At 37.0% G+C, this 24,704-nt stretch overlaps 1 protein-coding gene across 1 annotated transcript in view; it reads left to right on the top strand.

Annotated features, from left to right (window-relative positions):
• Window positions 1-24,704, top strand: part of PKHD1 (PKHD1 ciliary IPT domain containing fibrocystin/polyductin) — a gene marked incomplete at its 5' end in the record, with an annotated part of 385,387 nt that overhangs the window by 223,655 nt on the left and 137,028 nt on the right. The window contains one exon of the mRNA XM_084889432.1: window positions 474-602. Coding sequence (XP_084745558.1) covers window positions 474-602 — 129 coding nt within the window. The remainder of the gene's footprint in view (window positions 1-473; window positions 603-24,704) is intronic.

Raw genomic sequence — 24,704 nt, 5'->3', positions numbered from 1 at the left:
ATTAAGCTAAATAAAGAATTGGTTATAAAATTGAATATATGATATCTCAATTATATAAAAATGCTGAGCAATTCTGGAAGGAAATTACTCAGCATTTTTATATAAAAGATTAATGGTGTTATCTTTAGATAGTGAGGTTATAAGCAATTATTATTCTTTAATTTTTCTTTCTATTTTTAACTTTTTCAATTGTTTTGTGATAGGCTCATATAATAATTATAATAAGGCAAAACATAACCATTTAAAACAAAAGTAAATTATATTTTCCATAGAAGTGGAGGTAACTAAAGGAGTGAATAATTACTTGCTTTGTACCTGATAAAAGTTTTGTTGGAAGGTTATAAAATTTTAAAAAGCAGCCACTTCTGGAGGTGAAAATATCACCAGCATTCTAAAATAATAATAGAATTTGCAAGTTATCATAGTGAATCAGATTTTCAGTTATTCATTACTACTTCCCTCTTGTTTTCTAGCTTCTACCTCTGTGCCTGAATCAGCTTTAAAATGGTCCCTCCCTGAAGCATGGACAGGCATTGAAGAGGGCTGGGGAGGACACAACCATACCATCCCAGGCCCTGGGGATGATGTCCTGATTTTACCAAGTGAGTAAAAACAATCCATGAATTAATCACTGGCAGACTGAACCAGGCCAGTCTAGTTGGGGATTACCTTTCATTTAAGTTTATTGTATGACACAGTAGAGAATGTGGACATCAGTAGGCATTTATAAGTGAAATCTGGAAAAAATAGCTCAGCCAACCTTGATTAAAGGTAGAATAAGTAGTCACAATGCCAAGAGGACTTATAACTATGGACCAACTAGGTAATTTTTTTTATGTGTTAGAAAACAGATTTACAGCTTATGCTTGAAAGGCAGAGTACATGGAAAGAAACAATTTTTAAAATGGCTCTTAATCTTTTGCCTGTATGAAGCTTTTACAGACAGGACTGAGAAAAAAAAAATGACAAATAAGCTTTTCTGTTGCCATGATTTTCCAAAGATGCTAGAAAATGAACAGATTAATAAAATAGAAAAGCTAAGTATCTATCATCTATCTATCTTTCTGACTGTCTAGAACTTCCTCCCTGTGTAATAACAGATAAGAGAAAGATGATTCCTCAGGTATACTGAAACACATACCATACTTATAACATTCATTTTTTGTAAATATTCAGTTTTTGAAAATCCCAGAAAGTCTCTCCAGCCTGAGAAGAAAATGTTTTTGATAGGACAAATATATTTCCCCTAGAAGACCTAATTCAATCATTTATGGTTTGAACTTAAGTAAATACTGCATAAAAGAATATCAGTACTGGAAGGTGAATATCTGATCATCTGTGAAGTAATAATGATAATATTAAGCATTTGTTGACACCTAACGACGTGGTGGGAATTATTATCCCTATATTAATTAATTTAATCCCCACAATAACTCTGTGATATTAGTGACATTATTGACCCCATTTTTACTGACAGAGAAACAGATGCCAGGGCAGTTAAGAAATTGCTCAGGATCACAGTTTGAGATTCAAGCAGAGTCAGAATTTTAGCTCAGACTTACTCCGAGTTCATATTCTTAGCCAAACCAGTGCATTCTTCCTAAAGTCTAAGAGTATGGGTGGTGAGAGTCTGGGGTAGGGAAGGGTAAAGACTGGAAGAGGTTAATGAGGGAAAAGGGGGGGGACTTATGTAACACTTTCAACAATAAAAATTAAAAAAATAAAATATGAAGTATAAAAGTAAATAAAAGAGAGTAGTTGTGTTGTTTGTTTTATTGATGACCAAAAAAAAAAAAAAAAATGAAGGCAGAAAAATAGAATAAAATAAAATTAAAAAGAGAGAAAAAACAACAACAAATATACTGACTATCTTCTGGGCAGTGGTAGTGTGCCTGTAATTGCATAGACAGTTGAGGGCCTGGAGGGAGTGGGCTGATCAATAGGAACTCGAACTATCATTATTATTATCCAACTCCCCTATCTTCCACTTCTCTCCATGGAGGATGTAACTTTTTGAGTAAACAAGCTCATGAGTCATTCCTATACGAAAAGGAAAAATCTGTTCTGTCTCAGCCATCTCTTTGATGAATCTGGCCAGCGGATTGGCCCTGGGCTATAGTTTTTCCCACTGAGCAAGCTGTTTCTCCCACCCTGTGCAGGAAGCAAGAGAAGCTTTTGAAGGTTGCCAAGCTTTTAATATCCTTTGGGACCTTTATGCTGAGTGAGGAGCAATCTTAGCTATCTTGCTTGGCATTGCAGTTGACTGTATCCATGTGTGTCCTGGCCATCTAGAACCTCTGGCATTCTCCATCACCCTCATTCTTTTGCTTACGGTCGGGCTAATGAGATGGACCTGAATTCTCCATAAGATTGCTTTTAAATAGCACAAGTCAGCGCTTTGGAAAAAGGTGGGCGGGGGCATAGTCATTGGATGTAAAGAGTATCTTTTGTCCTTTAGTATTATTGTGAGAACCAGAGGAGTTAAGACTTTTAAAACATGTAGTTATTGTTTATTATTTGTACTTTTCAAATGTAAAGATAAGTAAATGAAAACTAATATGTAATATATAATACATGAAGTCCTTACTCTTTTCCTGTTGCCTCTCTCTTCTAATAACCCCTCTTTGAACTTCAGCAAATCATCTTATAGTGGTCAGTAATTTAATTCATTGTTCAGTTCAGTTTTGAGCCTTTCAGTTTTGAGCCTGTTCCGGCTAATTTTTCTCTATTTATTTTTGACAAATTTTGATGTTTTGACCTCTGCTGGAACTTTGGGTTTAATTTACCTCCTCTTTCTATTTGTGGTGTGTATTCTTAACCTTTTTCTGGCTCTCCTGCTTTCTTTAATTCCTAGTCTTCTTTGAATCATGTACATTTGTTCATCTAAGTCTGGCACAAAATAGACATTCAATAAGTATTGCTTGAATGAAGTGCACACGTCAATGCTGTCATCCACAATTTAATACCAGAAATAAATCTTTGAGTTTGACGTAATACAACTATACAATTTTACAGCTCTGTGGAAAATAATGTCTTCTCCTTTGATCAGAATCCTAATAACTAAGATTTTTACCATGAGGATAACTGCCACTATAACTTGATTGCTTGATGGGTGCCACACACTGTGCTGTGTGATCTGCATACATTTCCCCAATTAATTCTCACTACTTTATCTGAGGATGCTTTTTTTTTTTAAAAAATCCTCTTTTGATAGATGAGAAGTCTGGGACACAGACAGGTTAAGTAACTTGCCCAGGTTTCATCCAGCTATTCAGTAAAGAGGCTGGGGCAGAAAAATCAGATAGTTTGATTCCAATGCCCTCTTTATCATATTTTTAAAAACTCCACATCCTCGCCTTCTATGCTTCATTCACATCAGACTACATTTTTTACTGAATTCATATTTCTTTGCTGGCTGATCACATTGATCCCTTCATGCGGAATTAAATGGAAGAAAACTTTGTTATTTACTCTACTCGAGGAATTCAATCTTACCACATTCTAGTAGGTGCACACACATGGGAAAACTGGAGAAACTTCCCAAAGAAGTATCTGATGTAATGAGCCAATGGTAAAGGCACTTGCTGTGCATCTGATAGCAAACGTAGCTGTGATTCAAGATAACGCCCCTTTCCAGTTCAGTTTAACCAACATTTCTGAGCACCCACTGTGTTCAAGGCACTGCACCAGGTGCTCTTGATCTGAGATTCCAAAGGCAAATCCGATACAGGCATGACTGCAAAACAGCTAGTGACTTCAGCTGGGTTAATAAAACACATGATACATAACAATATAACAAATAGCTGGAATCAAAACAGACGTGTTTAGAATCACAATCTTAGTGTAAGAGAAGCATTTGGAGTGGCCCTTGGAAGATGAGATAACAGTCTGAGGGACAGTATGGGACACCAGGGCATATTGGGGAGTAGTGAGGCTTCAGGAGATAAGGAGGGCTGTCTTCGAGGATAAACCTGGGTTTACACTTGGATCCTGACTTTTACCAACTGCGTGATATTAGATAAATTTTAAACCTTTCTGACATTCATCTGTAACATGAGGGCTATAATTAATACATCATAATGTTGAGAAGAGTGTTGGCAGTAATGGAATTATGGATGAAAGCTGTGATTTTTAATGTAGCAGGAGCTTCTTTCCTTCATTTTTTCTATCTGGCTGCCCCTCTTGGCCTCTGCGATTAGTGGCACTTTGTATTTGCTTTCCAATGGCTTATTATTTAATTTTCACAAAATCTTTGGGACCTAAATAGGTAATAACTATTATTACAGTAAAAACCCATTTTTACATAATATGATTTTAATGGAACTGCTGATTTTATAAAATGAAAGTGACTGGTAAAGAAGATTTAAGTGATACTTTTGAACCTCTAATATAATTTTATGGTGTTTTGTGTATTTTAATTCATTAATAAAGAAAATGGGTAAAACATTCTCATCATTATTCAAATAGAATAGCATAATTTTTTCAATAAAATTCTTTGGGTAAATTGCCTATTTCCATTCTCTGGGAAATTTATTTTATGGGATGACCTCATACCCATCCTATTCCATAAAAATAGGACTTTACTGTATTAATAAAATATATCACTATCTTAAGTATGGCACCATTTCCCTTTGAGACGTTCTGTCTTTATAGACATTGGATTTTAAAAATATAAATGGCCAGGGAGATGTCAATGGAGGGAAAAGGAGACATATATAATACTTTAAACAACAAAGAATATATATATATATATATATATATATATATATATATATATATATATACAATACATACATACATACATATATATCATATATGCAGACTTCAGAGAGGAAGGGAGAGATACAAACATCATGATGAGAGAGAATCATTGATTGGGTGCCTTGTACATGCCCCTCACTGGAGATCGAACCTACAACCTGGGCTTGTGCACTGACCAGGAATTGAACTGTGACCTCCTAGTTCATAGGTTGACATTAAACCACTGGGCCACACCAGCCGGGCAGACACTGGATTTTGAAAGAACTATAAATTCTTCTCATTAGTATTATATGGGGTAAGCTGAGATAACCAGGAAGAATTTATCCCATAGTTTAGTTTATGATAACTGAGCTTCATAAAAACAAGTGTGTTTGATTGTCTTCCCCTCCTAAATAGTAGGAAGATTGATCTAAATGCATCTTAGCCATCTTACAAACCAAAATACAATTTTCAAGTTTGAAAGCCTCCATCTGTCACAAGAATACCTGGTAAATGGGTAAAATGATCCTGCTAGCTTATATTTCAGTTTTATCCTGAGCTGATCCCTGAGCTGATCTAACAGGATCTGTGTAAGATTCCCCCCTACCCCTGCCGTGTTCTCTCTCAGAGAGTTGCAGCCACAACCGAATGACGCCCTTTTCACACAGGGCAGACTTAATGAAAGGAAAATGTGTTATAATTTCAAATGATCGGATTCTATTTTGAAGGGTACAGATATGATATCATATAGCTTCCAGCATTCCAGCTTACTAGTATATGTGTATATGTGTGTTAGAATTCCCTGTGTTCCATTTAAAAAAAATTACTTTGATCTATCCTTATTTGAAAATGAATGAGAGAGTCCTGTTTTTCTTTTATAATAGTTCTTCTGTTTGTTCTGATTTTCAATACTCGGGTACTTTAAATAGCAGAGATTCATCAAAGTCATGTGATGTTCAAAGATGGCAATATTTAACACATTTCCTTATGAAGTCGCAAGGCATTAAGGTTGGTAATATAAGGTAAGATGATCATCAATCAGGAAGTAATTTTTGGGGGAAGGAATTTCTATAGATATGAATTAAATTTCTATAGATAATGAATTAAAATACACAAAAATCAAGCATTATTGCCTGATTTAATTTATTTTATTTTATTTTATTTTTTAATTACTTTATTGATCGAGGTATCACATATTTGTCATCATCCCTCACCATTCCCATCCTAAACCCCTCCCCACGCATGCCCTCACCCCCCTGTTGTCCATGATCACTGGTTAGGCTCATATGCATGCACACATGTCCTTTGGTGGATCTCTCTCCCTTATCCCCACCCTCCCCTACCTTCCCTCTGAGGTCCAACAGTCTGATCTGATCGATGCTGTTCTTGTTCAGCGGTTTGTGTTGTTCATCATTTCCCCTAGATGAGTGAGCTCACGTGATACTAGAAATACACTTATAAGAACCGAAAATGAGATAAGCAATAATGGTTATGCTGAGAGGCAAACAAATCATCCTGTAGTGAGTTTCTTTCTGGGCCAACAGTTCTTTTGATTTCCAATTTCTATGTCAAACAGTTCCTTATATGTACATGTCAGCAATGATATTTCAGTTCTGGATGGTGGGCAAATGGTGATAATGCAGGTCCAACCCTCTCTGGCTTGGTCCTGGGCAACCTGCAGAGATGCACATACTAGCTGCTGAGTGCTAGTTTGGCAAGTCATCGTCAGCATCTTCCATCTCTGGACTGTTTCTCTTCTGTCTTCATGGCTGGAGCACTCCTGTCAATTTCTCTCTGTTGCAGGAATCCACATGGTCTCAGAGTTGTTTTCTGAAAATATAGAAACATATTCTTGACCAAAAGTTAATAAAGGAATCTTTTCTATAAATTTGACTTGCGATCCTTTTTCATTTTTTGCCCAAATGATTTTCCTTTGGCTTGTTTTGACACCATGTATATTTTACATGGGTATCTTGCTGTTAGCATTACAAACGAAAGTTAATTTTCTAAGGTAAAAATGTTATAACTAATTTAGGGTAAAATACACATAATGCACAAATTTAGGTCTTCAACGTCAATTAGAAACCAAGTATAAATATTAGTGTTCTCTCTGTAGCTTAAATAGTTTTCAAAAATTCTAGTCTTGTTCCATTTAAATGGGACAGAAAAGTCATACAAACCATCACCCCATGTATTTTGATTCACTATTGAGATGGGGAAGGTGTGATCCTTTGGATGATGCATGATATTAGAATGGTGACTGTGGGTAGGTGTGTCACTGGAAATCTGTCACTACTTAACACACCGCCTAGAAACTAACAGTTTAAAACATACAGATATTGTATTCTGTTCACAAGTTTGTGGGTTAGGTCTAGGCTGGGATATTCTTATTGAGATCTTTCATGAATTGCAGTCCAAGAGACTTGGGTGGAAGCTGCATGCCTTCTGGGCCAGCTTAGTTGCATCAGAATATCATAACCATCACATTCTCTTGGTCAAGCAAGGCACCAAAGCTAGCTCAGATACAAAGGAGGAAAATTAGGCTCCACTCTCAATGGGAAGAACAGCAAAGAACTTGCAGCTGTCTTTAATCTACCACTACGTATGTGTTTATGTGTGTGAGTGTGTGTGCACACATGTAATTAAGAGCAGATGTACTTGACAATTCAAAAGGTTTGAGTGTTTCAGGATTTGGTAAATTTGTTCTGTCTTCTCTCTCTGGGCAGACATTAGATTCTCTTGACTTACATGTGTCAGAAATTGAAGAACAGCAGGAGACAGACTGGTCAAAGGATTTTAGTTTCTTTATTCTTTAATACCTATAATGCTTGGTGTTATTGTATTGCCTCTTAACTGCCTGAAAATGGGATTCTTAAACCCTCCAAACATAATTAAGCCCCTAGTCTGGGATTGCTCACTCTGAAATGGGCTGCAACCTGTACCCAAATCTCTCCTTCTGTGTCCAGAAGAAGCCTGTTATGGGAGAAAAGAGTCTGGTGGGGTAAGGGGAGGAATGGAGCACAAATATTTAGAGCAGTTCTGTTTCTTTCAGGGGACAATAGTCAATATTTTCTTTAATGTTATTTAGGATATAAATGGGAAAGCTTTTTTTTTTTAAGTTTTTATAGGGAAGAACAGACAAATATGATTAAGAGATACTTTTGACACAGAAACTCTAACCAGCATTATTATCAAATAAAAATAAACAAAAAGAAAATCTGAAACCAAAGATCAAAGGATATTTAGATACTGTATAAATCTCCTCGCTTTTAGGCAGTTCCTTAGAGGGAAAACAGACCTCTGTGAACTTCGCCTAACGGCAAGGGGTGTGAAGGCCATGTCCTTCCCACAAGAAGGAAAAACCAGGCTCTCAGGCACCATGGAGCAGGTACTTCTACCGACTGCAAATATACAATGGAAGCTTACTATGTAAAGCTAGCTAAGTGTAAAATCCCTTGCAGTATGGAGTACTTTGATGAACGGAATGATCATCTAGTAATTTGTTTTATTTTGAGGTGTTTTTACATAGACATATTTATGTAAATTATAGATACACAACTTCTAGGGAACTTAGTGGCTCTCTAGTCCAACTAACATGAACTAAGGTGATACAAGTGTGTTAGAAAATGTAAAATGCTATGAAATGCGTTAACATTATTGCCCATATATTTGCCATGTTTTGTACCATGAACAAGAGCAAAATTTGTCTACTTGTGTTCAGCCCAAGATCGCTTCCTAAAATATATAAGAAGGAATATTGCTTCTTTATTTGTTGTTTTAAATTTATGTCACTGAAATAGAATTACATCTGTGAGACACATTTGGAGACTGGGGAGGGCTTTCTAGTTGCAATGACCATGACTCAAGTGGCTTCTTATAAGTTAATAGCAGTATAATCCTAACCACTGACCAAACCACTGACAAAGGACTGTGACAGAATACACATGCCAGGGTGGGTAACCAGGAATTTGAATCTTTTGAAAGTATTTTTACACACACACACACACACACACACACACACACACACACACACATATATATATATATATATATATATATATATATCTTATAAACATTGTTTCAATTAAAATAACAGCAGATATTTTTATTTGCTATAAATGACAAAAGGAACATAATTTAAAAATATATTAGAATAAGTTATATCCTTTCTTAAATCTCAATTTGTCAATCTCTGTTTGTTTCAATCGTGGTGTTCGTTGTTTGTTTCTGGGCTAATTAGAACCCACTTAGACTCTTCTCTTGAGACCCAAAGTCATGGTGGTCCTGACACATTTTATGGCTTGCTAATTTGCTGGAACTAATTAGAGTTTTTACTCTAATTCAGTGGTTTTCTAAATCCTTTTATGTCATCACTCACCTGAGAAGCATACTCACTGTGATAGTCCATTAGTATTATAGCAGTTTTTTTTTTTTAGGAGGGGGCATATTTCCCAGGATTCGCAGATCATAATTTGGGTTGGAAGCTCATACTGGCTAGTGTGAAATATGTAAGAGACCCTTCCCATAGTTTATTTTGGTACTTAGCCCCACATATAAAGAATCACCACTTTTCTAACTTTACAGACTTCTGACTCCAGCATCCCAGAAGTATGACCCTTCTGGGCACTGGTGTACGCACTAGCTCCTACAGGAGCCTAACAGGTATACATGTAAAACACGTTTGGTGCTTTCTTCAGTGCAATAGGTGCAGCTTCTTCGCTGCTATAACAGTTTCTTTCTCCTGCATAACCTTTGCACACTTCCATGCGCAGTTTAAAACGATTTTTTAAAGGAACTATGCATTCATTATTTTCCCCAGGATGTCTAAATGTACTTTGGCCTTAACAGCATAAACTACCAGTTTCATAGTAGCAATAAGTAGATTGGTGGTTGCTATAGAAAAATATAAATATGTATCATCAACTGTCAGGATTGGCAGGATTTGGCATTTTATTCATTGTAAGGGGTAAAGAGAATGAGGCTGAAAGATGACAGGATGTTTGTGTATGAATGAATGAGTAGGAGTGTCATCAGTAGAAATAGAGGATGCAGGGGAAGGAGTAGTCTAACAGGGAGGATAATAAACTCCATGACAGATATACAGTAAGCTTCCTGTGCTGATGCCTAGAAGATAATAGGAGGTGTGGAGCAGGAGTTGGGAGGGGAAGCCAGCCAGGAGTCTGGATTTATATTTGGTAAGCCTCAGCAAATTGACTAAGTAAGTCTTGGGGATTGAACCAGGTTAGAGCCTACGTGAGAACCATCACAGAGAGATATGGAGAGAGGATAGGAGGTTACACCTTGGAGGAAATTCTAATTTAAGTGCCTGGAAGAGAAACCAGGGAAAGAGCAATCATGAAACCAGGAGGAAAGTAACAACAGAAGGTGGAAAGGAGGAAGACCAAGGACTAGGAAGACAGTAATTTAGAAATTATCTGGGAATAAACCGTGTACTCTCTGGAGGGTCCTGCAAATCAAATGCAAAATGTAATGCTTGCCTTACCTTACAGTTCCACACATCTGCAATGGATCTTTAGGAAATCCCTTGTGGGGAATAATGTTTGCAAGGGTTCTGGTATCTTTGTTAAAATTAAAAGCAATTACTCCCTGATGAGACGGCAGCACTTCTATAGTGGCACTCTCAACCAGGTTGCCATTCTAGAAGAGATTAATGCCTAATATCAACATCCCCAAAATAAATATCAATGGACACTGCTAAGTGTTCTAAATTCAGAGGCTCAAATGATAGGTTAATTACAACAGAAGTGGTCAATTTGTACAGTTTAATCAGTTTGGAAAAATAGAAGAGATTATATTCTCAAAGAGTCCTTTCAACTTTGAAATGCTGAAACCAGTATCCATTAATATTTAGGTGGATGTTAGGGACTAATCTCTTTGTTGAAGTCATTGGTAAATAGAGTGACCAACTTCTCTGGTTTACCCAGGACTGAGGGTTCTCCTGGGACACAGGACTGTTAGTGATAAAACCTATAAAATATATGGCAAACGAGGATGAGTTAGCCGCCCTACTAAAAAAAAAAATCACTTTTAAAGTTCTTACCAACCCCATATTCTATAGTGTGAAGTGCTACAAATTTGCTGAGAATTGATGAAAAATTTCATCTCCTTAAATGCATAAACTTATATTTTACCTAGTTTTCTTCCATCAAGAAATTTGTCTCATGGAATTAACATTCTTTGAGGAGACACAAGCATTTCTTACAAAAGAAGGGAACCGAGTGATTGCATATGTATTTTGCCCTCCTGGTTGGGGCTGGGGAAGTATGAGCTAAGTAAGAAACAGCTGGTCTTGGGGCCCTTAATATAAGCTGGCCATTTTCACTTGCTATAATTGAATTATGCAGTTCATTTTCTCTATACTTTATGGTCTGTTTTCTATACAGATATTTTTGGAATGTAGAATTAAATAATTCATGATTTCCCAATTATTGTATTAGCTGCTATTTCTTGAGTTGATTATACTTTCTTGAGGGAGTTCTTTGAGTCTCTTTCCATGTAGAGCTTTAAAGATAAGAAGTTTTCCCAGGAGCAGTTGATCAGAGGTGAAGCTAGCCAGCAGGGGAAGAAATAGCATAGGTGGCTCTCTGTCAATCCTTTAGTCACCACACTTTTATACAATCCAGGGGTTCTTAACTTCTCACATGCCCTAAGTCTTTGTAGAAGTCTGGTGAAGCCTAGATCCACACTCAGAATAATTTTTGAAGACATAAAATAAAATAGGATTTTAAAAAGAACCAGTACTTTGATCAAAATATTAAAAATAAAATTATTTTTGTTGTTATTCCTCGCTGGAGGGTAATTTTCCATTGATTTTTTAGAGAGGGTAGAGGGGAAAGGGAGAAACAGAGAGAAACATTGATGTGAGAGAGACACATTGATTGGTTGCATCCTGCATGCATCTCAACCAGGGCCAGGGAACCTGCAATTAAGGTATTATACATGTCCTTGCCTGGAACTGAATCTGGGACCCTTCAGTTCATAGGCTTAGGCTCTAACAACTGAGAAACCGGCTAGGGCAAAAATAAACTTTTGTATAATAATACATGTGCTTCATTATTAGAGCATTAAACAATACTGTCTAGAGCTGGTTCTAATTACCATCATAATTTAAATGATGTTGTAGATATTCTCCTAAAGGTGCTGCCAAAAATGTCTTTCCTCCCTATAAGCGTAGGCTGTTTCTCCCCCTGAGAAGTGGGGGGCTCACTCTCTTCTTTATGAATCTGGGCTGGCCTCAGGGACTTGCTTGACCTATAGCAGCAGTAGCCAACCTTTCGGACCTCACGGACCACCAGTGGTCCACGGAATACTGGTCGGTGACCGCTGACCTATAGAATATAGGAAAAGTGATGTTCTGGGACTTCCAGGGCTGGGTCACAATAACCCTTGCATGCATAAGAAGACCTTTTGGCATGGATGTCTTATTTGCTATTGCAATATTCCCTTTAGGACAGAGCCCTCAGGCTACAGGAATCTCAAATTACATGGAGAAGCCACATTTTTAAGCTCTAGCTAGAAGCCAACATCAATTTCCAGCCATGTAAGTGATCTATTTTGGACATCCAGGCCAGTTGAGCTCAGTACAGGCATACCTGTGATTTGTCTAATTACACTTGTTCATGTCGCAATTTTTTTTCTCTCTCTTTTTTTATTTTTATAAAAAGAAGGCAAGATCCTCCACCAGCAAAAAATATTTTGACTTGCTTTATTGCGACAATTAGGTAAGATTAGGTCTTCTGTGAATAATAAAGACCTGAAAAAGCTTATATTCTTCTTTGTATGAAAGAAGTCTGTTTCACAGTATCAGGGACTTGGACTCCATTTATCCCCTTGTGCACCATGTGCTGTTTGCATTCCTAATTCCCTCTGGTCCACTGTGTCTGTTGGGGCTCAGGCCACTGTGGCCACATTCTAGGCATGAGGCAGTAGAAAGGATTCTCCCTGTGTGTCTCACAGGACAGCTCTCCTTATCACTTATTGGCCAAATTGTAGCTGAAAGGCCATATCTAACTACAATAGAAAGGAGGCTGGGAAATGTAATATTCTGGCTGGGTGACACTGTACCGTATTCAGCTTAAAAATGGAAGTTTTTGTTATTAAGGAAGGAGAGAGAAAATGCTGAGAGGCAATCGTAGTCTCTCTCATTTTTCAGTGAAAGAAAATGGTCCCCAAAAAGGAGGACCAAGAAGGAGCTCAGAGACAGCACAGGTTCAAATCCAGACCTTCTGAGTCTCTCTAGTTCATCACAGGATCCCTACTTAACCATGTGGGGGTGATGAAAATAGAGCCTTCCAAAGGCCTTGATATACGGGGTCATGGTGATATACACAGATAACACCACTGTAAAATATATTTTAAGAGAAAGGTAGGAATATATTTCTTAGAGGTATAGCCCCACACTTGGGAATTAATAGTACTTGTTAACAAAACCCCATCAGTGGAGTGGGGCTGCCTTTGCTGTGCAGACGTTATTTAGACCAGAACTCTGTCAGGCTGCGGTGCTCTCCAGGGCCTTCTCTGTGTCTAGCAGCATCTCCTCGCTTTTCCTCATTTGTAACATCAGTGATGCTTTGCAAGCCCCAAATCCCATCTGTTTGCCTCACTTTTTTTTTTTTTTTTTTTTTTTTTTACGTGATAGCATCACCTGATGGTAACTTAGTGTCTGGATAAAAAATAATTGCTCTTACCTGGATTGAGCTGCTGGTTTTGTCTAGTGTAACAACAGTGGGCTAACCACACTGACTGCACTTCTTAGTGGGGAGATGGTGTCTGCAAAGTCCATGCAGAGTGTCAGCACAGAGGCAATGTGCCAGGGCTGGCCAGGCTGTTCTCAGAAGTGCACATGGCAGGCATCATTCTGCTGGTTTCTAGTCCATTACTGGATCCAAAGAGAACTTCTCATCTCTGTTCTCCCAGTGTTTAGTATAGCTTCAGAACTGAGAAGATGCTCTTTGCATATTTGTTGAATTGAGCGAGTGGGTGAGTAGGGGATGAATGAATATAAGAATGATGTATAGAAAGCTAATGAAATTCTAGCTGCACTATTCCAATCCTATTGATGGAGTAATTGCTGGACCTGTGATAGATCAGCAGGAATATTGTTGTTGGCACAGGGAGGTCAGATGCCTTGGGGTTGCTGCTCTGGGGACATTTCTCTAGTTCTGAATCAGAGCATTGGTGCTGACAAACCAGGCCACTTCCCTGTCCCCTCAGCCCACTATAGGGTAGGAGAAAATGTGTGGAAGCACATTCTTTCAGAGAGAGCTAGGAGAACAAGTGTGGAGAGCAATCTCCTCTCACAGGTTCAGGTGTTTGTGATTCCAATCCTCACCACACTGCAGTGTTTACTAAAACCCTGTGGAAAGGGAAGTGGGCACAAATCCCAGGATGGCACAAATCTTATAAATAGGATTTAAACTTTAAAAGGTGTAGCCGAGACCTGTTTGGCTCAGTTGATAGAGCGTTGGTCTGCGGACTGAAAGGTCCCGGGTTCAATTCCGGTCAAGACCATGTACCTTGGTTGCGGGCACATCCCCAGTGTGGGATGTGCAGGAGGCAGCTGGTCGATGTATCTCTCTCGTCGATGTTTCTAGCTCTCTATCCCTCTCCCTTTCTCTCTGTGAAAAATCAATAAAATATATTTTAAATAAATAAATAAAAATAAACTTAAAAAGGTGTAAATACTGGTACAGACACATACCTCTGATGCACAGCTTTTCCCAGATTGCTGACTCCTAAGACCTTCTGAGGAACCACTGGACAACTAGCACCTAGAAATGCAGTTCTGCTTCCAACGTCCCCGAGTTTTGCTAATATGGGAGAGCAGAGGCTGTCCCTAAAGCCCCATGACTCCCTATCTCTCCTCAGCTGAAATATCCTGCCTGTGCTACTGTGACTTCACCCAGCTTGTTTTTTGTTTTGTTTTGTTTTTATTATAAAGGGGATCAAGAGCTTGTTTTGTAATTAGTGTTATCCTTAACCCTCATAATGATCCCAGGGAGTGCAGGAAGGGTACAAGTTACAACAAGTCATGATTTATTGTCTCATTCTCTTATAGCTACATAGCAATGAACTGGACTCATCACAATCCTTGGCTAGTCTCCTTGTCTCTGTTCTTTCAGAATTTTTTAATTTAATTGATTTGCTTTAATGAATGGCATATTGATCTTTTTCTGGATGCATATATTTAAGAGTGGAGGGGAGGTGGGTCTAGGTATTAGTTAGCTCTCTAATTCAGTGGCTTCCAAATGGGGTAAGAAATAATCCGTTGAAGAGCTGATAGAGAATGTTAGAACCTTTATTTTTATTTACTTTTAGCCTATTCTTTGAAAGTTTTTTATTCGTCTATGTGTTATTATGTAGGTAATATTTATTACATTAACATTGTGGTGTGTATATGTAATTTATCAATAAAGTTATAAGTAAATAATATTGAGAACATATGGCTAAAATTATACTCATCTAGAGAATAAATATTTGGCATTATTTGAATTGTAATACCACATTAGTATTTATTAACTATAAGTCAAAAATATATTTGCTAGTGAGATATTCACTATATATGATACACATTATATGTATATGGCATACATAAGTTGTTTACATTGACTGAAAAAATATAAAATTAGAAAATTAACTTTAGGAACCTATTTAATTTGAAAAATAGGTTAACCTTTATGTAAATCTGAAAAACCTTACATTCAAAAGCAGCAAGTTTTAATTGTCTTAAGGCCTCAGTCTTGTGTTTCCTTGCTGTCAACTACTTCAGGGGCTTCCCGACACTTTCAGGGTAAATCTCAAACTTGTTGGTTTGGACTTTGAAGTCCTTTGTGATCTGGCCTCACTGTTCACTACTTTCCTGTGCTTCTCATTCCCCAATCACACTCATCTACTTACTGTTCTTGGATGGAATCAGCTATTTCTCCTTCTCAGTCATTTATAGTTTCTATCCTCTCTGCCTAACTATAATGTTCCCCACCTCTCTTGCCCCTTTCCCAGCCTAACACTCTCGTCTAGACACTCTTTTTCATCCTTTAACACTCAATTTAGCGTCACCTTTTCCAGAAAGTGTCCGTGAATTTCATTTGATGTAATTTCCCTTCCTCTGTGCTTCTGCAACACTATAGGCATATTTTATTATATACCTTTATTCTGTAATTATTATTTACTTGGATATCACCTTAAGAGCAGAGGCCATACTTTATCTGGCTTTTTATATCCCCAGCGGGCAGCACAGGATTTGGCATGTTACAGATACTCAGTGAATTCTCTAGCCAGTGAATGAAAGAATGAGGTGCAGGTACTGTCCCATCAGTCACTGCTAAAGTAAATCTGGGGATTTAGGAAACCTAAGGAAGAGATGTCACTGCCATGCTGAGAATTTTGGCAAACAAGGGAGGGGTGCAGGATGGTGAGTCCTAAGAACCTTATCAATTGACCAGGAGGTTGGGGCGCTCTGGTGATCTGGGACTCATCCAACACCAGGATTTATTTAGAATCCTTGGGCCAGAAACTTACTCTTTGTGGGTTGTGATTCCCACAGGTAAGATAGTACTCTATGCAAGAGAGTGTGGGCTCATTCTTTTCCTTAATGGAGTTCTCCGAACTCTAGTATTCCCAGTAGGTGCCTCTCATTTCCCTTCTCCCCTGTTGAGCTGGTGGCCTTACATTCCAGGTACTCTCCCACACAGCTTGCCTCTGCCCTCCTCCCTGCACCTTCCACCTGAGCAGTTGATGGGCCTCCTGTGGATCAGCACCTGAGGAACGGATGGGCCTGGTGTAGTTTACCAATCCAGAGTTTAGTGCTCTCCTGGGATTTACTACCTTCCCAGCCTGCAGGCCTCCCATGGCTTAGCATCTAGAGTTTACACACCTCCTGTGGTTTTAGCTAGTGAGCAGCTTGAGGATCTTCTGTTTGCTGTGAAATAGTTTCAGAGGTTACCTTTTCTCATTTGCATAGTGTGGATGCACCTGTTTTTGTTTGTTTTCTTTTTGGAGAAACCATAAAAGAAAGAGTGTAAACGAGAAAATATTGGTGCCTCCTTAGAGCTATGGCATTGGTTGCTGCGATGGTTTTGCTGTTTATGAGAGTTAAGGACTAAATCATAGTACTGGTGAGGAAATTATTTGTTGCTGAGGGAATAGAAGACATGCAAGTAAGCCTTTTAGGCTCCAAGAGTATTACCTGGTGTGAATTTAATATCTTATGAGTCTGAATGAATTAAAAAGGCTTCTCATACTTCTTCAATTATTTTATTCATTTGCATGTATAAGTTGAGAGAAGGCTTTGGGCACAGTAAGCTGACCCTGTAGCTCAAGCGGAAAGAGAAGGAACTAGTTAAAGGATATTAAGCTGCTAAAGAAGACTTATGCATTTTTCCAGGAAAGCAGCAGTTTGCCTGAAAATCACAGCTTTTGTACATTAACTATGGTTGAGTCTCTCCCCAAAAGCAGTGTAAGAAATGTGACCCCAGATCTCATACCACCCAGACCTCCGGCCCCTCCCACTTCTTTCTCCATGGAAAAGGAGCACTAGAACCACAGGGGCATGTAGCTTCCTCCCAAGGATTTTCAGTTAACAAAGAGAAGGGGGAGACTGATAGGTAGTCAGAAAATAGAAGATACTGATAACTTAATTTTTGCCACACTATGCTCAGTTGAATTCTCACTCGGAGAGAAAAATTTAACCATGATTTTTATAAACCCTACTATTTTAGTATCTTCTCTTTCCCCATCCTTATTCCATCATGACTTATCCCAGACAAACCCAAATTACATCACATTAATAAGGACCATGCCAGAATAAGTACCAAGTGCTGAACTTGACCTTTCAAGATCCCAGATTATTTTAATACTATTGGTCAGAGAGGCTGAGTTAAAAGCAGAAGGCATAAAATAGTTTCTGTAGGAAATGATCTAGAAAATAGCAGAGGTATTCAAATTTCATTTTTTGATGTGACAGATGGAGTGTCATTATATTTCTCATTTAATGATAGTAACAATGATTACAATATGGTATTAATAGTAGCATTACTAGTCATACTATGCCCATTAATATAATAAGATATTATGAATAGTAGCATTACTAGACACACTATGCCCATTAATATAATAAGATATTATGAATTTAAATGTGCCATGCATTGTGTTAATTTTTATTTTATCTCACTAAATTACCATAAAAATGCTGTGACATTGGCACTTTATTTTATACACAAAACCAAGATTGAGAGTAAAATGTCTTCAACTTTAGTGCATGCATAAGAATCAACTGAAATAATTTTTAAACACTAGTGATTTTTTAGAAATATGTGTATTTTATTGATTTTTTTTTTTTTTTTTTTTTTACACAGAGGAAGGGAGAGGGCTAGAGAGTTAGAAACATCGATGAGAGAGAAACATCAGTCAGTTGCCTCCTGCACACCCCCTACTGGGGATGTGTCCACAACATAGGTACATGCCCTTGACTGGAATCAAACCTGGGACCCTTCAATCCACAGGCTGATGCTCTATCCACCGAGCCAAACCAGTTAGGGCTAGTGATCTGCATTTTGAAACCACTCTGCAGTTAGTATTGAAGTAGGATGTCCATGGACCATGATTTTGAAAAAAATGTGGCTTAGAGTAACACTCCCTGGCACACAGCCAGTAAAAAGTGCGCCTGTATTTGAATCCAGATCTGTCTCATCCCTGCTGTCCGTACTTTCCTTCAAGCTGCTCTGGATGAAGAAGGGTCATTACTTTTCTCACTTGCATTATACATTCAATTTCATCCACTATTGGGCATCCTTATAATAAACACCAGGTTTCTGAAACTTTATTCTGTTTTTGAAAAGTTTAAATAATAACTGAAGTCTTTCTTGCCCAAAATAATATAAAGATATACAGAACAAAATATCAAAGGACTCTTCAACCCTTTCTTCTTGCCTTTGCTTGGATAACTGCTATTCTCAGTTGGGATTACATTGCTCGTTTTAATGTGTGAATTGCTCATTGATCTGTAGTTTTTCAAAATATTAATTGATTGAGCACGTGGTGTCAAGCTCCATTATAAACCTGTTACTGAATTGACTTTGTAACCCTCATGACCACCCTATGAAGCACTGTTGCTATCCTTCTTTATCAATTGACAGCACAAACTTGGAGATCATAAAGCTCCTTGGTAAGGAGGCAAAATTTAGATCCAAGTGTGTGATCCAGAGCTCTTTCATGCTTCTAATATGCTAGGCACTGCAGTACTTTTATATGTAGTATGTTACCTAAGTTTTACTATCACCTCCATGAAGTATTACAATATTTTGCTTATTTTGCACTTGGGGAGCAGAAACCCAGAGAAGCTAAGTCGTTTTTCCAAAGAATATCTTATTTGGGATTCAAAGTTAGATTTGTCAGAATTCTAATCTGGTGGGCATTCTATTGCACCAGACTGCTTCTTGGGCAACTAATAATGGATGAATTGGCCAATATATTTGCCCTGCACTAATTCTTTGTCAGGCATCTGTGAATAGAGACTGGAGAGGATGGGGACTCAGTTGAGAGGCAATTGGAACTACAAGACTACTTAGACCCTGTATAAGTGAAATGTAGGCAAGTGGGGGCATCAGTAGGCTTTTGGCCCTTGGGGAGTTAGGAGCAAATGAGGGCACTGGGTTCTCAGGGATGGATGGGCACTAGAAGGAAGGAAGAAATAGATACTATACTGTCTTCTTTACTTTAAAATATTGCCTTTGCCTTTGGTTATTTTGGTGAATATCAGAAGCAAATGCTGAAAGACTCAGATCTACTTCTTTCTTCCTCCAAAAATTCACCTGATAAATCTCACAAAAATATTTACTTCTCTTGTTTTATTTAGTTTCATTGGCATATATCATTATTTGATAGAAACTTGATAATATTTTCTAAATAAATGAACAGATAAAAGAATAGATTTATTAGTCAGAGATAATGTTTTTTCTCTATGTATTACACTTTTCTAGGGGGTTTCTAGGCACCCTTGATTAAAAAGAGGGATTAAAAAGATGGGGATTTCAGTAATCTCTACCAGGCAATATAGAAATATTTTAGAGTATTAGGACTTCTGGTAGATATTGTAAAATATTATTTTCTTAATATTGTTAAGAAACTTACAATTGGGAATAAAAATTCTAGGAAACTTCATGGTCTGTGGTACAGTATTTGAATACAAGCAGAGAGGAACTAATTTTGGAAACCCTAAGAAATAAATTTTTGCATAGAATATATATAATTTATTGTAATTGAAAAGAAGCTCTTAAGGCTTTGAAAATTTTAAAAATATATAATGATGGAAATATTGAAAACACTTAAAATCTTTACAGAATTAATTTTTTAATTTATATAGAATATTATCACTTGATGAATTTAGAAGTTTTAAAATATAGATTAGTTTGCTCCAAAATTATAAATTTTGATGCAACATATTGGTATGTAGAATAGAGAGAGGTTACTTATTCAATATTTATTACTTAGGTATTCTACATTTTTTCTTAAGCATCAATTATGCATGTATATAATACTGTATATAATTTTAAGGAATTTAATATTTTTTTCTGTTAGAAGAACAACTGAAAAGATTGAAAATAATAATAATAATATTAAAGCATCTCCTAGTGGGATTACTGGGTCATATAGTAGTTCTACTTTTCATATTTTTAGGAACTTTCATACTGTTTATTACAGTGGCTTCAGCAATTCATGTGCCTACCAACAGGATACCAGGGTTCCCTTTTCTCCACATCCTTTGCAAACACTTGGGTTTTTGTTTTGTTTTTGGTAAAAATCATACTAACAGGTGTCAGATGATACCTTATTGTGGTATTTCTTTGCATGTCCCTAAATGATTGGTGATGATGAACATCTTTTCACATACCTGTTGTCAATTTTTATGTCTTCTTTGGAGAAATGGGTTTTCAGTTCCTTTGCCTATTTTCAAATTGAGTGGTTGCCAGGAGGAGATAATAGGAAAATGTGGTGAAAAGGTACAAAGTTCAGTTATACAAGATGAATAAATTCTAGAGATACACTATTCACTGTAGAGCCCCTAATAAACAATCATGTATTATATACTTAAAAATGTGCTAAGAGGATAGATCTTATGTTAAATGTTCTTATTACATAATAATTATATTAATGAATTAAGAAGACAGGAGGAAACTTCTGAAGAGGATAGATAGTTTATGGCATAGATTGTGGTGATAGTTACATAGATATATACTTATCTCCAAACTGATTAAGTTGTATACATTAAATATATACAGCTTTTTGTATGTCAGTTATTCATCAATATCTTTATACATTAAAGTTTTTATTTAAAAAAAAAAAAAAGACTATGCCAAGTTGGCCATTTGAATTCTTTGAGGTCTTATGGTGGGAACAACAGCATAATTTAATACCATTTTAAGATTGGAAATAAAACAAAATGAGCCTGGAATGAAAGAAGGCATAGATTCTTTTCTATTTTTATGAAAACAGCAGCACCTTCTGGTCTTTTCCTTTCAGAATTTTGGATTCAGAGGATTGATATGATATAGTTGGGAATTTAACTTAAAGAATTTCCTATTAAATAGATTTAAATATTTTTGAAGAACAGATGGTATAGACTAGAGGAAGAGATAAATATTGTATGTTAAACATTTTATTGATCAATTAAAATATCATAATTTAAAATGTTGCTTCTGCTATGGGAATTATGTGTGTCTCTGTGTGATTGGAAAAGACACAGAGAGAATGTGGAAAGTATGATGAAAATTATTACCCAGAATTTAAATTGGACTCTTCGCATGAGGTGAGTCCTTTCCTTCATTCCCCTGTACACACACACACACACACACACACACACACACATACACACACACACACATCAGGCAGATGGTTTTTGTTTTTGTTTTTTACCCCAAGGTTTAAGGAAGCTGGTTTTTAGTCTTGGATCATGTGCCTCTAGGCACTTTGAAAAGTGCCTCTTCTGCCTATTTTTAAGACCAGATTGGAAAAAGAAAGATAGGCAGATAAGAATAAAGAAACCACCTGTGTGGCTTTGATGAAAAAGGCAGGTTATAAGTTAGCAGCACATTGATAAGAATTTAGTTATGAAAGAATGCATCCTTATATTCCAGCACTTCTTTGTTCTGCTTTTCCTACTAGAGAATGGTTTTTGGGTAAACACATACCATCACCTCTGGAAATTAGTCTACTTGACATTGACTTTCCATCATGTTAACCTTCCATACCTGTGAATGATTTCTGTATGAGAACGCCCATCCTTTTTTTAGGAGTACTTTTGTTTTTTTTAATGACAATCCTTCTCATAAATTGTGATAGACTATTTGGATAAATTGTTAGATTCACCAAAAGTTAAACAAGACTTCAATGGAAAAACACACACCACCTGCTAATAGTGTAAATATATCTTTAAAGTAGTCGCTTTAGAGCTGAAAGTATTCTTTTTAAAAAATGAAGATTGCATCATTCTAATGGCATTAAAACTTACTTTTGCATTGGTTCATATATTAACAGAAAAATATTATGGCCAAGACTGAATGTAGAAACAATCCCATTTATCATGGAAGGTACATAATGGGAAATAACAAGCCTATAAATAGTTTTTGTATGTTCTTGTATGTCCTGCACTGCCCTTATATGCCATCACTGTCCCTCCAAAGTCTGATGTGGGAGCAGGCTGCGTTCCTGACAATAGCAGGGTTGTAGTGGAAACTGTCTTCACCACCTAAGTTATGGGGCCAGATACAGTGAACACCATAGAAGCGAGCAGTGGGTCTGCCTGACCTAAATTATGCCTATTCATGTGACCCTATCATTATTCAACAGGATCTGTGCCCTTTGCCCTTGATCTCATTTCTACAGGATTTAGACAAGTGTCAGACCCTTGGAATGCTGCACAATGGTGACCTTGATTCCCTGACTTTGCTGGGGGAAATTTTGAGTTTAAATCTAGTGTTGAAATTATACGGAATGCTTTGTAACGAGGGGAGTCAGACTTTTCCTGATACAAAAGAAGCCCTCGCCCTCTGTCAGAGACATCTGCCTTTGTATTTGGCTCGGGCTTTCTGGTTTTAAGGATAGATGATGCATTTATAAAAACTAAAGACTCTCAGTTGTTTTTGTTGTTGCATTTGATACATGGGGACATTCAGATGATTCCTCTTTAGTTTTAAGTTTCAAGATATTGTCTCTAAAGCTTTATCTTTCTAATTGTCAAAATACAACCCTTTCTGTAAACAAAACAAAACAGTTCTTGGCAAATGATAGTAGAATAAAGATGGTGGGATATTTAGTGCTTGGTGGATGAACAAGTGGAAAGAGGATATATTTTGGAACCAAGTGGCACCACTCCATGGCTGATCCTAAGTCCTTTAGGGGTAGGAGGGGGAGGGAAAGCAGTCTTTAATTACATCTGGTACTCATGAATTCTTTTTGGAGTCTCTTTCCATATCTGTTTCCCCATCAGCCTCCCATCGAGCAACAGAAATTCCAGATGGTTCCCACCATATGCCGGAGCTCATTCTCTTAAGTAGGATAGATTGGTCATTGACAGAATAGGATGGAGTAGCCTTGGCCAAGCTAAGACAAGGTGAAAAGTAGTAGGCCACAGTTAACTTAGAGATGCTCTACCATTCAGATTGTTCAGTGGGTTGTATAAGTAACTTTCAGAGTGATTTTTCTGAAATATCTCGAGTAATTTCATGGAAAGAATGCTACTTCTAGAGAACGTGGCACATTGATTTTAACTTTCTACACGCGGCACAGAGACATCCTTTAAAACCTGTCATTACAGCTGAGGGTTGGTCAATGTGAACACACAGTTGATCTCTCTGGAGAGTGCATTAGGATTCATTATTTTGCTATTTACAATGTTAGGTATAATCTTTGTTTTAGTGATAAAAGGAGAATTCCTTTATAAAAAATGTTAGGGTATATATTTATTTTTTTTCTTATTTTAGCAGAATCTTGCTACAAGAAGTACATTGATAGACTTAATAGGACAGGAATGAAGATAGTATCAAACTCCACATAATGCAAAAGTATATTATCATTTCAAGTATATTGTATTGTACTTATTTGTTTGTCTTCATTTGATGATGGGAAACATGTGTTACTCATCTTTGAATTCTCACTACCCAAGAAGATATGGCACATGGCAGGGAAAGAAAGGAGGAAAAATGAAAGGGGAACAGGCGGATTTAGGGAATGGCAGAGGGAAAGCTGGCAATGAAGGGAACAAGAGCAATGCTTCTACTCTTCATTCTATTATTTTCCTCTGGTGGTTACTGGGTTTTACATGTAGTGGGTGTGTGCCCTGGAACATGTGTTCTTTGGTGTTGTTTTTGATCACTTATTTTATGATAGGTATTGTTCGAGGTGCTGAGCAAGTAAAAGTGAGACTGGAGCTATGGTCTCTGTTCTGATAGTACTTATAATAGTTAGGCTATCTGTGATTTGTGAGAAATTGCCTGTATATTTGGAGTGGATAAGGCAATAAATTCAAAATATATTCTAAGGGATATGTGTTAAGACCAAAGGGAAATTTTAAATTCCAGGTAATTGTCATAATTTAACTGAAAAGTATATCCAAAAGAGGGCTAATATCATGCTTTTATGTGTCTATGAGTACTAGGTAGATGAGAGAAAACATTTTTTGAAGCAATTTAATTGTTTTGTATAATTAGGCTCAATAGCCAAACATTGGTAGAATAGACCATAGGTTGGAAAACATAAAAGCCATTTGTATAGAACTCAGAGGTGCTTGGATGAAATATCAATAATTTATCTTGCTTTTATAGTCATAGTAAAGTCATGTAGCCTAAAATGTATGCTACATCTAGAACATTCTCTATATTTTTCACTCTGTTTTTGCATATTTTAAAGTAGCAGAGATTAAACTGAAATATATACATTTTTCCCCCATCTGT

Source organism: Pipistrellus hanaki (genome assembly GCF_964339955.1).
Source record: "Pipistrellus hanaki genome assembly, chromosome: 7".
Lineage (NCBI taxonomy): Eukaryota > Metazoa > Chordata > Mammalia > Chiroptera > Vespertilionidae > Pipistrellus > Pipistrellus hanaki.
Note: the sequence above shows the minus strand (reverse complement) of the source record. Positions and strands in the feature narration are given on the sequence as shown.